The sequence below is a fragment of the Schistocerca gregaria genome, chromosome 4 (genome assembly GCF_023897955.1).
Source record: "Schistocerca gregaria isolate iqSchGreg1 chromosome 4, iqSchGreg1.2, whole genome shotgun sequence".
In the NCBI taxonomy this organism is placed as follows: domain Eukaryota; kingdom Metazoa; phylum Arthropoda; class Insecta; order Orthoptera; family Acrididae; genus Schistocerca; species Schistocerca gregaria.
This window is the reverse complement of record NC_064923.1, coordinates 82474566-82486913: the sequence shown is the minus strand read 5'-3', so window position 1 is coordinate 82486913 and position 12348 is coordinate 82474566. Positions and strand designations below refer to the sequence as shown.

Genomic DNA, 12348 nt, shown 5'->3' with positions numbered 1-12348 from the left:
CACTCACCAAATAACAGAATCATTGACTTGTCATTATGTACACACAAATGAGAAAGAATGAGATTTGGTATAAATGAAATTTGGTATAAATCCTTTGTCAAGCTAGAGCGCAAATATACACACAAACACACACACACACACACACACACACACACACACACACACACACACACACACACACACACACCTGTGCCCCGACATTGTGCCAGGTGAACACACAATGCCAGGATTACATTTCAGCAGGTGGATTAGGGTGGGGATTATGTTGGGTGGAACAGATAGAGGGGAAAGAGGTGGGTGACAGGATGAGGGTTTGAGCTAGAAGCACAGAGGGAGACAGCAGGCTTGCTGGCTGGGATAACGAGGGAGGAGTGGCAGGGTAGGCACGTGATAGACAGGTACCGGAGCTGGTGGGTTGTGTGTGTGTGTGTGTGTGTGTGTGTGTGTGTTGTCACTTTACATGACAAAGGATTCATTCCAAAGCTAGCAAGTTTTCATTCTCATTTGTATAGGCCTGATGACAAGTCAACACTTCTGCTGTTTAGTCAGTGGTCTCCTTTACTCCTAAATTAAACCCAGTGGTGTAGCATGCTCAAGTTCAATGACTGCTTCATAGTTTGTGCCATCTGGATCCTTCCCTTCAGCATCAGCTTTTCTGAACTATGTAGATGGGAGTTATCCTTGCAACACATCCCTTGCTCCCATTCCCTTCTGGGCCTTAATCTCTGTTAACTCATTTTCTCCACACCCTCTACGCAACAGTTTTCTCTTCCTCTATCCTGACAGCCCCTCCTAATCAATGTGTCATCATCATCATCATCATATGCTGCACCTTTCTGGCTCTGATACCCTTCTACCACGTGCCTAGCATGTGTACCTGCCACTCCTCTTCCCGCATTTCTAACCAGCAAGTCTGTACCTCCCTCTGAGCCACTAGCTGGATTAGATTAGATTTACTTTCATCCCAATTGATCCATAGTGAGGAGGTCCTCCAGGATGTAGAATATGTGAGAAAAACTATAAGACATAACAAATATTTGCAACTGGAACAAATAAGCTAATGTACCCTCCACAGGTCCCAAGTGGAATGATTATAAATTTAATTTTATTATTATTATTATTTTTAATGAACACTCATGAAAGGATCATTTTACAACACTCATTTACTAAGATCAAATTAATGCACTGAATTTAAAATTTAAAACAATGTTTTTTATTGATAAGCTAATAAACATATAATAGAACTACTACAATACTTCATTGCAAAGAGCACATTACTGCACTGAAATGGTGCAGAAGTTACACACACACACACACACACACACACACACACACACACACACACACACAAATCAGTTGGTTCTACCGAGAAATTCATCAATGGAGTAGAAGGAGTTGGCCACCAATAAATCTTCTATGCTTCTCTTAAACTGAATTTCATTGGCTGTTAAGTTTTTCATGGCTGCTGGCAAGTTATTGAAAAATATGTGTTCCTGAGTAATGCACACCTTCTTGGGCAAGAGTAAGTGAATTTAAATCCTTGTGAAGATTATTCTTATTTCTAGTATTGATTCTATGAACTGAGCTGTTGGTTTGAAAAGGTGATATATTTTTAATGACAAATTTCATAAAGGAATACATATAATGGGAAGCAGTGGCTAGTAACCCTAGTTCCCTAATAGGCCTCTGCAGCATGTTCTTGAGTCCACACCACATATAATTCTTATTGCACATTTTTGTGCGTGGAAAACTTTAGCTTGGCTTGATGAATTACCCCAAAAAATAATCCCATATGACATTATGGAGTAAAAGTAAGAATAGTATGGCAGCTTTTTCATTTTTATATCCCCTATATCTGACAGAATTCGCCTTGCAAATAGAGGTTTGTTTAGATGCCTCAGCAGTTCTGTGGTGTGCTCCTCCCAGTTGAATTTGTTATCAAGCTGTAACCCCAATAATTTAACACTGTCCACTTCTTCTATCTGCTTGTCATTATATGTTAGGCATATACTCTTGGGAAACCCCTTACAAATTCTGAACTGCATGTAGTGTGTTTCATCAAAGTTTAGTGAAAAAGAATTGGCTAGAAACCAGTGATTAATGTCCACAAATATTTTATTAGCCGATCTTTCGAAGACTACACTTGATTTGCTATTTATTGCAATGTTTGTACCATAGGCAAACAAAACAAACTTGGCGTCTGGTAATGTTACTGATAAAGGTCATAGATATACGCAAGAAAAAGTAAGGGCCCTATGATGTAACCTTGTGGGACCCCACATGTAATTAGATCCCAGCTGGATGATGCCTGATAGCTTAATACATGTCTCTTTCAAAAGAACTCCCTTTGTTTCCTGCCAAAGATATAAGATTTGAACAATTTGCAGCATTTACTGTTACATCATAATGTTCTAATTTACTTAAAAGGATATTGTGATTTACACAGTCAAATGCCTTTAACAGATCACAAAATATACCACTTGCTTGCAATTTTTTGTCTAATGAATTAAGTACATTTTCACTGTAAGTGTAGGTAGCCTTCTCAGTATCAGAACACTTTAGAAATCTGAACTGTAACTTTGATAGTATGTTATTTGTGTTAAGATGGTTATAATACTGATTGTCCATTACCTTTTCTAAAATTTTTGAGAATGCTGGCAAAAGTGAAATTGGATGGAAATTTGACACTATTTTTTGATTTCCCTTCTCAAACAGTGGCTTAACTTCAGCATATTTCAACCATTCAGGAAATATTCCACTGATAAACACAGCTAGCTTAATTGTTATTTAACTCAGAAGCACATTCTTTAATTAACTTTGTTGATATTTCATCATACCCACCAGATGTTTTTGATTTTATGATGGACATTACTTTTGCTGGGGTAGTGAGTATTAAATTCATATTATGGAAGTTACTTGAAATGTCTGGTCTGAGGTAGCCTATGGTAGTATCTACAGAACCTGACAACTTTCATCTTTTTAGTGACAGCTATAAAATGCTTGTTACAAAGTTTTGCGACGCTATACGCACCTGTCACCAATGTATCATTACTCTTAATGCTATTTGCCTCTCTTACACTCCTGCATACTTCAATAAGAGAAGTTGAGTCAAGAATAGGAAGCAACCATAGCGCCACAATTATCAGAGTCATACTTGTGGAACTGCTCCTGGAAGAAAGGAAACTGAAATAAAACTGACGTAATGGCAGTGCCATGATTTCTAATATAGGCAACCCCCAACTGTGTGAGAATTACATTTGTAACTGAGGAGAAAAATATCTTGTAGAAAAGGTGAAACAAACAAAGAGAGAACTTTATTCAGCCAAAAACGCTGTAATAACCTCTGTGTTCAAAAAAACTGTGAATGTACCAGTTCTGATATGCACGTATAGAATCTATCATCAGTTGTTATAGTTTTTAAGTGAATGTGACCTCTTTCTCATATCTTAGGCTACACTTATGTGTCCAAACACTTGTAACATTCTGGCATAGAATAAATTTTTCTTCTGCATGGTGTTTGCACTGCTAAAGAGCATTATCTCAAATGTTTTACACACTTGTGCTAAGTGGTGATTACTGTGTAATACAAGACCATTTTTCTTACTCGTTTTTCAGGATATTTGTGGTATCATTTGTGCAATTCTGACATGGCTACTGATACTTTATGCCGAGTTTGTTGTTGTGATGGTCATTATGGTTCCAAGTCCATACCCTCTGTACAGCACAGTCAATATGATTATATTTCAGACTTTTGCATTCTTGGCCTTTGCTTCTCATCTGAGAGCAATGTTTACAGACCCAGTAAGTACAATAATTCTGATGTATTTTTCCAGTTTATATTCCAATGTATCATTAAAGCAATGTGATAATAATAATAATAATAATAATAATAATAATAATAATAATAATAATAATAATAATATTAAATAATATGTATTATATTCATTGTGACCCAATCTGTTGTTGTTGTTTAGAAATATTGAACACTGTACTGTGTTAATTGTTATTAAATATGATTTATAACCCTAAAGATGTTGTCATATGTCAGACATGAAAAGTCTAGTGCAGATATGGGTTTGTCTTTCATTTTATGTTTCTGCAGTTTTTATATAATTTCATTGCATTTAATAGCATCATGTTTTCTGGATTTTATTCATACTCATGAAAGTTAGTCATTATTGTCTATCATAGTCCCTTGTGGAATCTGACATAGACCCTTACTTTCGGTAATTAATTTCACCCACATTTGGAATCCAAAATAACATCGCAAGATATTAAATTCTTTTCAGTGATATATACACTGCCACCATTGTTGTGTAACCTATCCTTATGATATACATTCCAGTTTCAATTTTTGGTTCCACTGCTATTCACTTCCAGTTTCAGCCAACTTTCTTTTCCTAATACTAGTAATTATGGATCTTACAACTCCTACAGTTTACTAGTATCTTTTTGACATTTTCTCTTTCAATTCTGCAAGGACAAAAGTTCTGAGAGAGAAAAGTGGCTGATGTATCTTTAGTTTCCGCAGGGATGGGTTCCTCAAATCTAAAAGACACTGATGTTTGTGCCACATGTACTCTGTTACCTGAGTAACTACTTCCTGTGTTTAGTGCACACCTGACCTATTGAGGTGACTACAATTCTCCACCTGATAGTGGAGGTCGAGTAAGATCCATTGCAGAACCATCTGAGTCTCTGGTTTATACCTTACTCTTGCCTCCAAAGCAGATGATGATGATGATTGACTGTGGATAAGATGCTGCAAATATTGAACAATGCTTGTACCCCACATGCAATACTATCAGCCCTCGGCAATCCAACTAACTGCTTAAAGGAACCTATGTTGGCTTCAGAACCCAAGCAGCAAGCACCGTGCATCATTCATGTTGACATGGGCTACAATTTGCTGCTGATTGTGTGTGTTCAGTAGCCATCAGCAGAATCTCCTCCACAATTTGGTCGAGACCTCCTGGCAGATGTACTGAGTGTGTACTGGTCTTCTTTTCCGGCCTGCCTCCTATCCACTGAGGGGCTCCATTACCTGTCCAGTGTTGGAGCTGCCAAAGAACAACTTGCCCACCTTCTGCACTTGTCCATACTTGGCGCAACAGATGAAGCTCCCTTTGCTCATTCATATATTTTATGAAAATGGGGCAGCAACTCATACCCGTTACTAAGGAATAAGGAGACAGTTGATAGCTGGATTTCATTTACTAGTTCTTTTAACAGTTCACCTCCGTCTTCTGTCATGTGGGCCAACCTTGGACAACTCTCTGGGACCAAGGTCAATAGCCCAATTTCTGTCCTGATGGTGACAGATAATGTCACAGTGAACCCTTTGCTATCTCCAACACCTTGAGCTGCCATTTTGAAGAGATTTCAAGCTCCTCCCACTATCATCCTTTCTTCCTCCATCGGAAATGATTGGAAGAGGCTTGGGCAACACCCTTCTCTCCTCAGAATAGGGAGTGCTACAATGACGCCTTTAGTATGAGGGAGCTGTATCATGATCTCACTTCGTTCTGATCCTCCGCCCCAGGGCCAGACAATGTTCACTTTCAGATGTTGCAGCACCTTTCTCTTGCAGGCAAGCATTTTCTCCTTCATACATACAACCACAACTGGGCAGAGGGCATGTGTAAAACCACTCTCATACCCATACTTAAGCCTGGTAAGGACAAACACCTTCCTTCTAGGTACTGTCCTATTTCACTCACCAGCTATATTTGCATAGTGATGGAACGTATGAGTCATGCCCGGCTGGTATTGTGGCTCGAGTCTCACTATTTACTAACCAGTGCACTGCGTGGGTTTCGAGAGGGCTGTTCTGCAGTTGACCATCTCATCACTTTGTCCACACATGTCATGAATGGTTTTCTGTGGAAATCCCAGGCTGTGGATGTGTTTTACAATTTGGCGAAAGTCTATGACACTGGCTGGAGGACAGGTATCCTCTGTACTCTCCACACATGGGGCTTCCTTCAGGAATTTCCAAAAGATCAACTTTTCAAGGTATGTGTGCGTTCTGCCGTGTCGGACACCTTTATCCAGGGATATGGTATGCCTCAGGGTTCCATCCTGAGCATCATCATCCTCCTTGCTATCATCATGAACAATATAATGACCTGTCTGGCTCCGATTTCATTGACAGTTTTGCCGTGTACTGCAGCGTTTCACAGACTTGTCTCATTGAGCGACATCTTTAGTGATGTCTCGATCATCTTTACTCATGGAACATTGGCAATGGCTTTCGTTTTTCCACTGAAAAACCATTTGTATGAATTTTCGACTGTGAACTTGGTTTCTTCCACCGTCTTTACATCTTGGGCCTGTTGCTGTTTTGTTTGTTGAAACTATGAAATTTCTGCGGCTCATGCTCAATAGGAAACTCTGTATGCAGTCCCTCAATGTCCTAAGCATCCTCAGCGGTACTTCCTGGAGAGCAGATTGAACCACCCCACTGGACTATGGGTATTTCGTTTATGCACCTGCACGTCCATTCCTCTTATGCCTTCTCAATACTATCCACCATCATGACACCTATTTGGCCACTGACACCTTTTACGCTATCCTGGTCGAGTGTCTGTATGCAGAAGCTGGCAAACTACCCCTGTCTTACTGCTGTGACTTTCTCCTCAGCAGGTATGTATGCCGTTTGTCTGCCATGCATGGCCACCCCTCCTATGCCTCCTTCTTTGATGACTCCTTTGATCGTCAGTATGAGGCGCATCCATCTTTTGTGTTACCTCTTGGATTTCGCTTTCAGCTCTTGCTGCAACAGCTTATCTTCATGCTACGTGCCTACTTTCCCGAAGGATGTGGACCCTTCACCACCTTGGCTTCGTGTGGCAGCCCATGTTCACCTGGGCCTTCATTCACTTCCTAAGTACACTATTCCAGCCTTCCTCTATAGCCCTCTGTTTCATGATGTTTGCATGGAACTTTACGACAGTACCTTTGTGTACACTGATGGCTCTCGGACTGACCACGGTGTTGGTTATGCCTTTGTCATTGGCACTGACATTTTTCAGTATCAGCTTCCGGAATACTGCTCAGTAGTTACAGCAGAGCTCTTTGCCCTGTATCAGGCAATGCAGTATACATACGATGACATAGGCTTTTCAATTGTGTCATTTGCTCAGACTCTCTCAGTGCCTTTCAAAGTCTCTGTGTGCTGTACACCTTCCACCCCTCAGTGCAGTGGTCCAGGAGAGACTCTCGATGGAGCATTTGTGATGTTTATGTGGGTTTCTGGTCAAATCGGTTTGATAGGAAATGAGGCCACTGAGCCTGTTGCCATGGCTGCAGTCCTTGTACCTCAGCCTGCTAGTTCTTCCATTCCCTCCAGTGATCTCTGTGTTGTTGCCTGTCAGCAGGTGGTGTCACTTTGGAATCACCAGTGGTCCTCCCTTCGTGGGATCAAGCTCCGGGTTATTAAGCCTCTCCCAGTGGCTTGGACGACCTCCTCTCAGCCCTCTCACTGTGAGGAGATCATTTTAGCTAGGTTGCCTTTCGGGCACTACCTATTTAGTCATCGTGATTCGTTGGCATCTGAGTTATCGGCCGTGTTAATGAACGATGCATGCACTGTCAACCTCATTTTCCGTTTTATCCATCATTGAAATATAATGAAGAACACTTAATCTTTAGTTCAGGACCTCCATTTCTCTATGGCCTCTTTTATAGACCTTTTCCCATATCCCTGTTTGTAGCTATCTTAACTCCCATCAGTTGGGATAAACATGTAGCTTTAACTCCTCTCTCTGTCTCCGTGTTCTACAGTTCTGACGTGAGCATGTATGACCCTAGTTGTTTTTGCCCCCTAAAACAAAACAAAACAAAACAAAACAAAACAATCAGCAGTACTTCCTGGGGAGTGGATCAGACTACCCTCCTTCGATTTTGTCAGTCCCTTGTATGTTCGAAACTAGACATGGCTGGTTCGTTCGTGCATCCTTTTGTCCACTGGCACCTTTTACGCTAGCCCAATTGAGAGTCTGTATGCCGAAGCTGCTGAACTACCATTGTCATACCGGCATGACTTTCTGCTTGGTAGATCCGCTTTTCTTGGAGACACCACCTAGGGAACAGACAATGTAGTCGTAATGAAGTTTTACCAAACGCTGATTACGTGTAACTTGATTGTACTATGGACGCATCACCTACGGGGCAGCAGTGCAATCCACTTTGGGCTTGTTGAACTCCATAAATAAAAGCGAAGTATTGCTTGTGGTGCGAGCTTTCTGTATAAACCCGGTTGAAGCTTCATGGTGCAAGCAGGTATTCCAACCTTAAAAAAAGTAGCCAACAACTTTTAATTGCTTTTTTAGTTAACACAAATCATATTCCAAAGCACCACTGTAACCCTATGCTACTTCAGAATTCTAACATCCGCTTCTTCAATAATAGCCTGAGAACAGGAGGAACAGCATCAGTACAGTGTGATGTTGACTTTGTAGGCTTTCTCAGCATAATAAGTCTTGAAAATATTTTCGGGTCTGCTGCCGTATCCTAAACTCAACTCAATTCGATATTTCGGTGATCCAACTGTTTGCCATCTTCAGGAGAAATCTGCTTCTGCTGATGAGACCCGCTGAGAACTGACGCCAGGCTGCAAATCAATGTCCTATATAGGCCTCTGTACCGCACACGGTGCATGCACTGCCCATCACAGTTGCTGCCCTCCAAGACTAGACAGGTGGCAGCGCCCTTAGTAGAATACAGGCAGCAACAATATAGCACACTCATGGACGATTTTTGAACACTCGGACTGGCTGCACCAAAGAACGTTCTGTTTTGATGCAGGATAGTACAGGATTCCATGTCCTACTAAGAGGAAACCCATTGTCTCTATTAATGTGCTGACATCCATGTATTTTTTATTTAACAGCAACATTTTTTAACAGAATGATGGAATGGCTATGGATAGTTCTTTATCACCTGTAGTTGCCAATTATTTATGGATGACTTCGAGGATATGGCACTGAGGACTTTGGCTTTGCAACCAATGTGCTTCTGGAGATATGTGGATGATACCTTCTTTGTCTGGCCACGTGGACGTGATGCTCTTAATAGATTTGTGGATCGCTTCAACTGTCTTCATCTGTGCATTAAATTTACCATGAAAGTTGAAGGTGATGGGATGCTTCCATTTTTGGATGTTATGGTTTACAAAAGACCAGATAGTACTTTGGGACATAGTGTTAACCAAAAGCTGATGCACACAGTTCGGTATCTGCATCCTAAGAGTAGTCATCCACCACCCCCAATGCAGTGGTGTCACCGAAGGTGCACGAAGAGAAACATAGATCAGTGGCCTTTATTCCTTATATGGGGACATATCATTTAAAACTGGAAGAATTTTTAGGGAATTTAACATTAAGAGTGTGTTCCACCCATCTTCCAAGATTAGGGCACTACTCAGCTCTGTGAAAGATGACTTGGTTCTTAAGAAGCCCAGTGTATGGAAAATACCATGTCAGTGTGGGAAGACTTACATCAGCTGTTCGATTCGCACAGTTCGTGACATCTGTGTGGAACATCACTGTCATACGAGTCTACAATAACCAGAAAAATTAGCAGTAGCAGAACACTGCTTAAATTAGGGACATGGTATGAAATTTGACGAAACTGTGATAGTTGCCAATACTTCCGGTTTTTGGAACAATGTCTATAAAGAGGCAATTGAAATTAGGGTGGCAGATAATTTAATTAATAGCGACAATGGGTTTCCTCCTAGCAGGATGGGGAACCCTGTATCATTCTGCACCAAAACGGAATGTTCTTCGGTGCTGACAGTCCGAGTGTTTGAAAATCTTCCCTAAGTGCAATATATTGTTGCCACTGGTGTTCCATTAAGGGCAGCACCACCTGCCCAGTCTTTGCAGGCAACAACCGTGATGGGCAGTGCATGTGCTGTGTGTGGTACGGAGGCCTATATAGGATGTTGATTTGCAGCCTGGCGTCAATTCTCAGTGGGTCTCATCAGCAGAAGCAGCATTCTCCTGAAGATGGCAACAGTTGGATCGCCGAAATTTTGAATTGAGTTGATTTTAGGATCCGACGACAAACCCGAAGAGACTTTCAAGACAGTCTGATGCTATTCAACAAGATATTTCTTTATCTACATGGAACTACACACTTACCCCAAAGGGACCCACACCTTTATCCAAGTAGTGTTTTTCAGTGCTTTGTACCTTATCCTGACATAAAAATAGACTGAAAGTATGGTACCAAGGACAATACGGATCTTAGAATCTACAACCAAATGGGTTGCTCAGTTCTACAAAACTAAACTGCATTCACCCAGTACATAAAGAAAAATTTAACAACATCCTTCCAATCAAATGCGGCATTTATTACCTGTTCTTAGAGCTCTCAAATACACAAAATCTGTCTCCCAGCCACCCACTAGCATCTACTATACACAAACTTCTAACAGTGAAAATTACAGGAAGGAATAACGACAGTGAAATAGAATGACTGCTACTCACTACATAGACAAGGCACCAACTAGCATATAGGCACATTTAAAGTACATTTAAAAGTGAACTAAGTTGATGGACAGAAACAAATTTTCAAACAAATGCTGTATTTATGCAGCAGAATCAATAGTTATGTTTAGAGCTCTTGAACATACAAAAAAATCTGTTGATAAGAGACGCATTTGAACTTCTGAGCCCAGAGATGACAGTGCTGTTAGGTGTGCTAATTGTGGATGAGTGAATGTGATGATTAGCAGTCTATTCTGTTTCATTGTCGATCCAAAATTTTGCATGATTTCCACTGCACAAGGGCTATATTATATTTCTGTGGATGCTAAATTATGTCAGCAATCCAGGAAATGATCACACTAACAGAACAAACAAAGAGTCTTCCAAGTTAGAATCATGGATATTTTAACTCCATGAAGATGGCTTGAGGACTAACCTAAGATGTCATGTTCTAAACTGTTGGAAACATGCGGAAATGCCACACATGCCCCAACAAACTTCACACGATAAAAGACACTTCTAAAAGTCAGAGAATGTCACATTACACCTCTATAAGAAAGAGACTGTCACACTATAGCTCCTCTGCTAAGATACATCAAACTTATGCGTGAATATATTCTACAGAATTAGGAAAATCCTAAGTGCCTCTGTGGAGCATACCTACTAGTCTGTCGTATTCCAGATGAATGTATGGACATACTGAATTTAAGGCATAGAGACTGCAGCTTGACCAGTCCCTACCACAGATCCTGGCTAATAATATCATAAAAACAACTCTGGCTTTAAACTTCCTATGAAAATGTAGATGCTATAATAAGATTTGATCTTGTATCATGTAAAAGCATGGTTCATAATTTATAGGATTTGTTATTACCAGTTATAAGGCAGAGTAGACAATAACATAAATTTATATCAGTTTTAGTAACACATTAATACTCCAGTATTTTTACCTTTGATTGATATATTTTATTATAAATTTCACATCAAAGTATATGTGAGGCACTTTGAGTGTCGGGGGGGGGGGGGGGGGGGGGGGGGGGGGGGAGGCAATATTTTAATAATTTCGCTTCTCTTTTTTATCATCTACAATATGTGCCATAATAGGAATAATCTACTACTCAATAATAACGATATTTTTTTAGACTGCAGTAAACTGTGCTACATATATGTTTGCTGTATTCACGCAAGCGTCCTCATTCTTTCCAGTTTGGAAGCCAAGTACTGTGTACTTGATTCTTTTCCAATCAATGTTTTTGGTTGGAAATTGGTTAAGTTACCCTGGGTATACATGGTGTAACTCTTTACAGACATTGAGAATTTGTAGTGGGGTCCAAGATGGTTAAGTTTAGGATAGGAACTCATAACTGCTAACATACTGTTTTCCCACTACATGCAAAATACAACACACATTGCTCTCTGATTCCTGCTGCACGTTGTTTGGGACCACTTATAAGTAGAGCACAATGTGACGATCACAGATATCGACACAGATACGGTGCCTCAGTCCCGTGTTCTGGTACACAGGATCATCAATCCCTGGTCCTGCAACATTTGCAGCAGCCATAACCTGCATCAGTAATGCCACAGGGGTTTTTTAAATTAAGGATTTCATGTGACCCCACTGGTCTAGCAGGTTCAAGTTAGGAGACTGTAACTTATCAACTGTTTCCCAACTTGTTGGTCCACGTGAACTCAGGCTGCATGTAAAGAATGAAGTGCTGCATCACTGTGCCAGAATCACACCGAATGCCATTGAGGAACTGTAAGTATGCGCCACCTTTGGGACATGGTGGAAGAAGGGATGGCCTTATCACATGTTCATTCAGAAACTCTGCCCAAATGTTAGACTGTA

At 40.6% G+C, this 12348-nt stretch overlaps 1 protein-coding gene across 3 annotated transcripts in view; it reads left to right on the top strand.

Annotated features, from left to right (window-relative positions):
• LOC126266601 (palmitoyltransferase ZDHHC3-like) overlaps window positions 1-12348 on the top strand; it is a 100484-nt gene that overhangs the window by 42129 nt on the left and 46007 nt on the right. For all 3 annotated transcript variants that reach the window (XM_049970925.1, XM_049970924.1, XM_049970923.1), the window contains exon 3: window positions 3616-3801. In XM_049970925.1, coding sequence (XP_049826882.1) covers window positions 3616-3801 — 186 coding nt within the window. The remainder of the gene's footprint in view (window positions 1-3615; window positions 3802-12348) is intronic.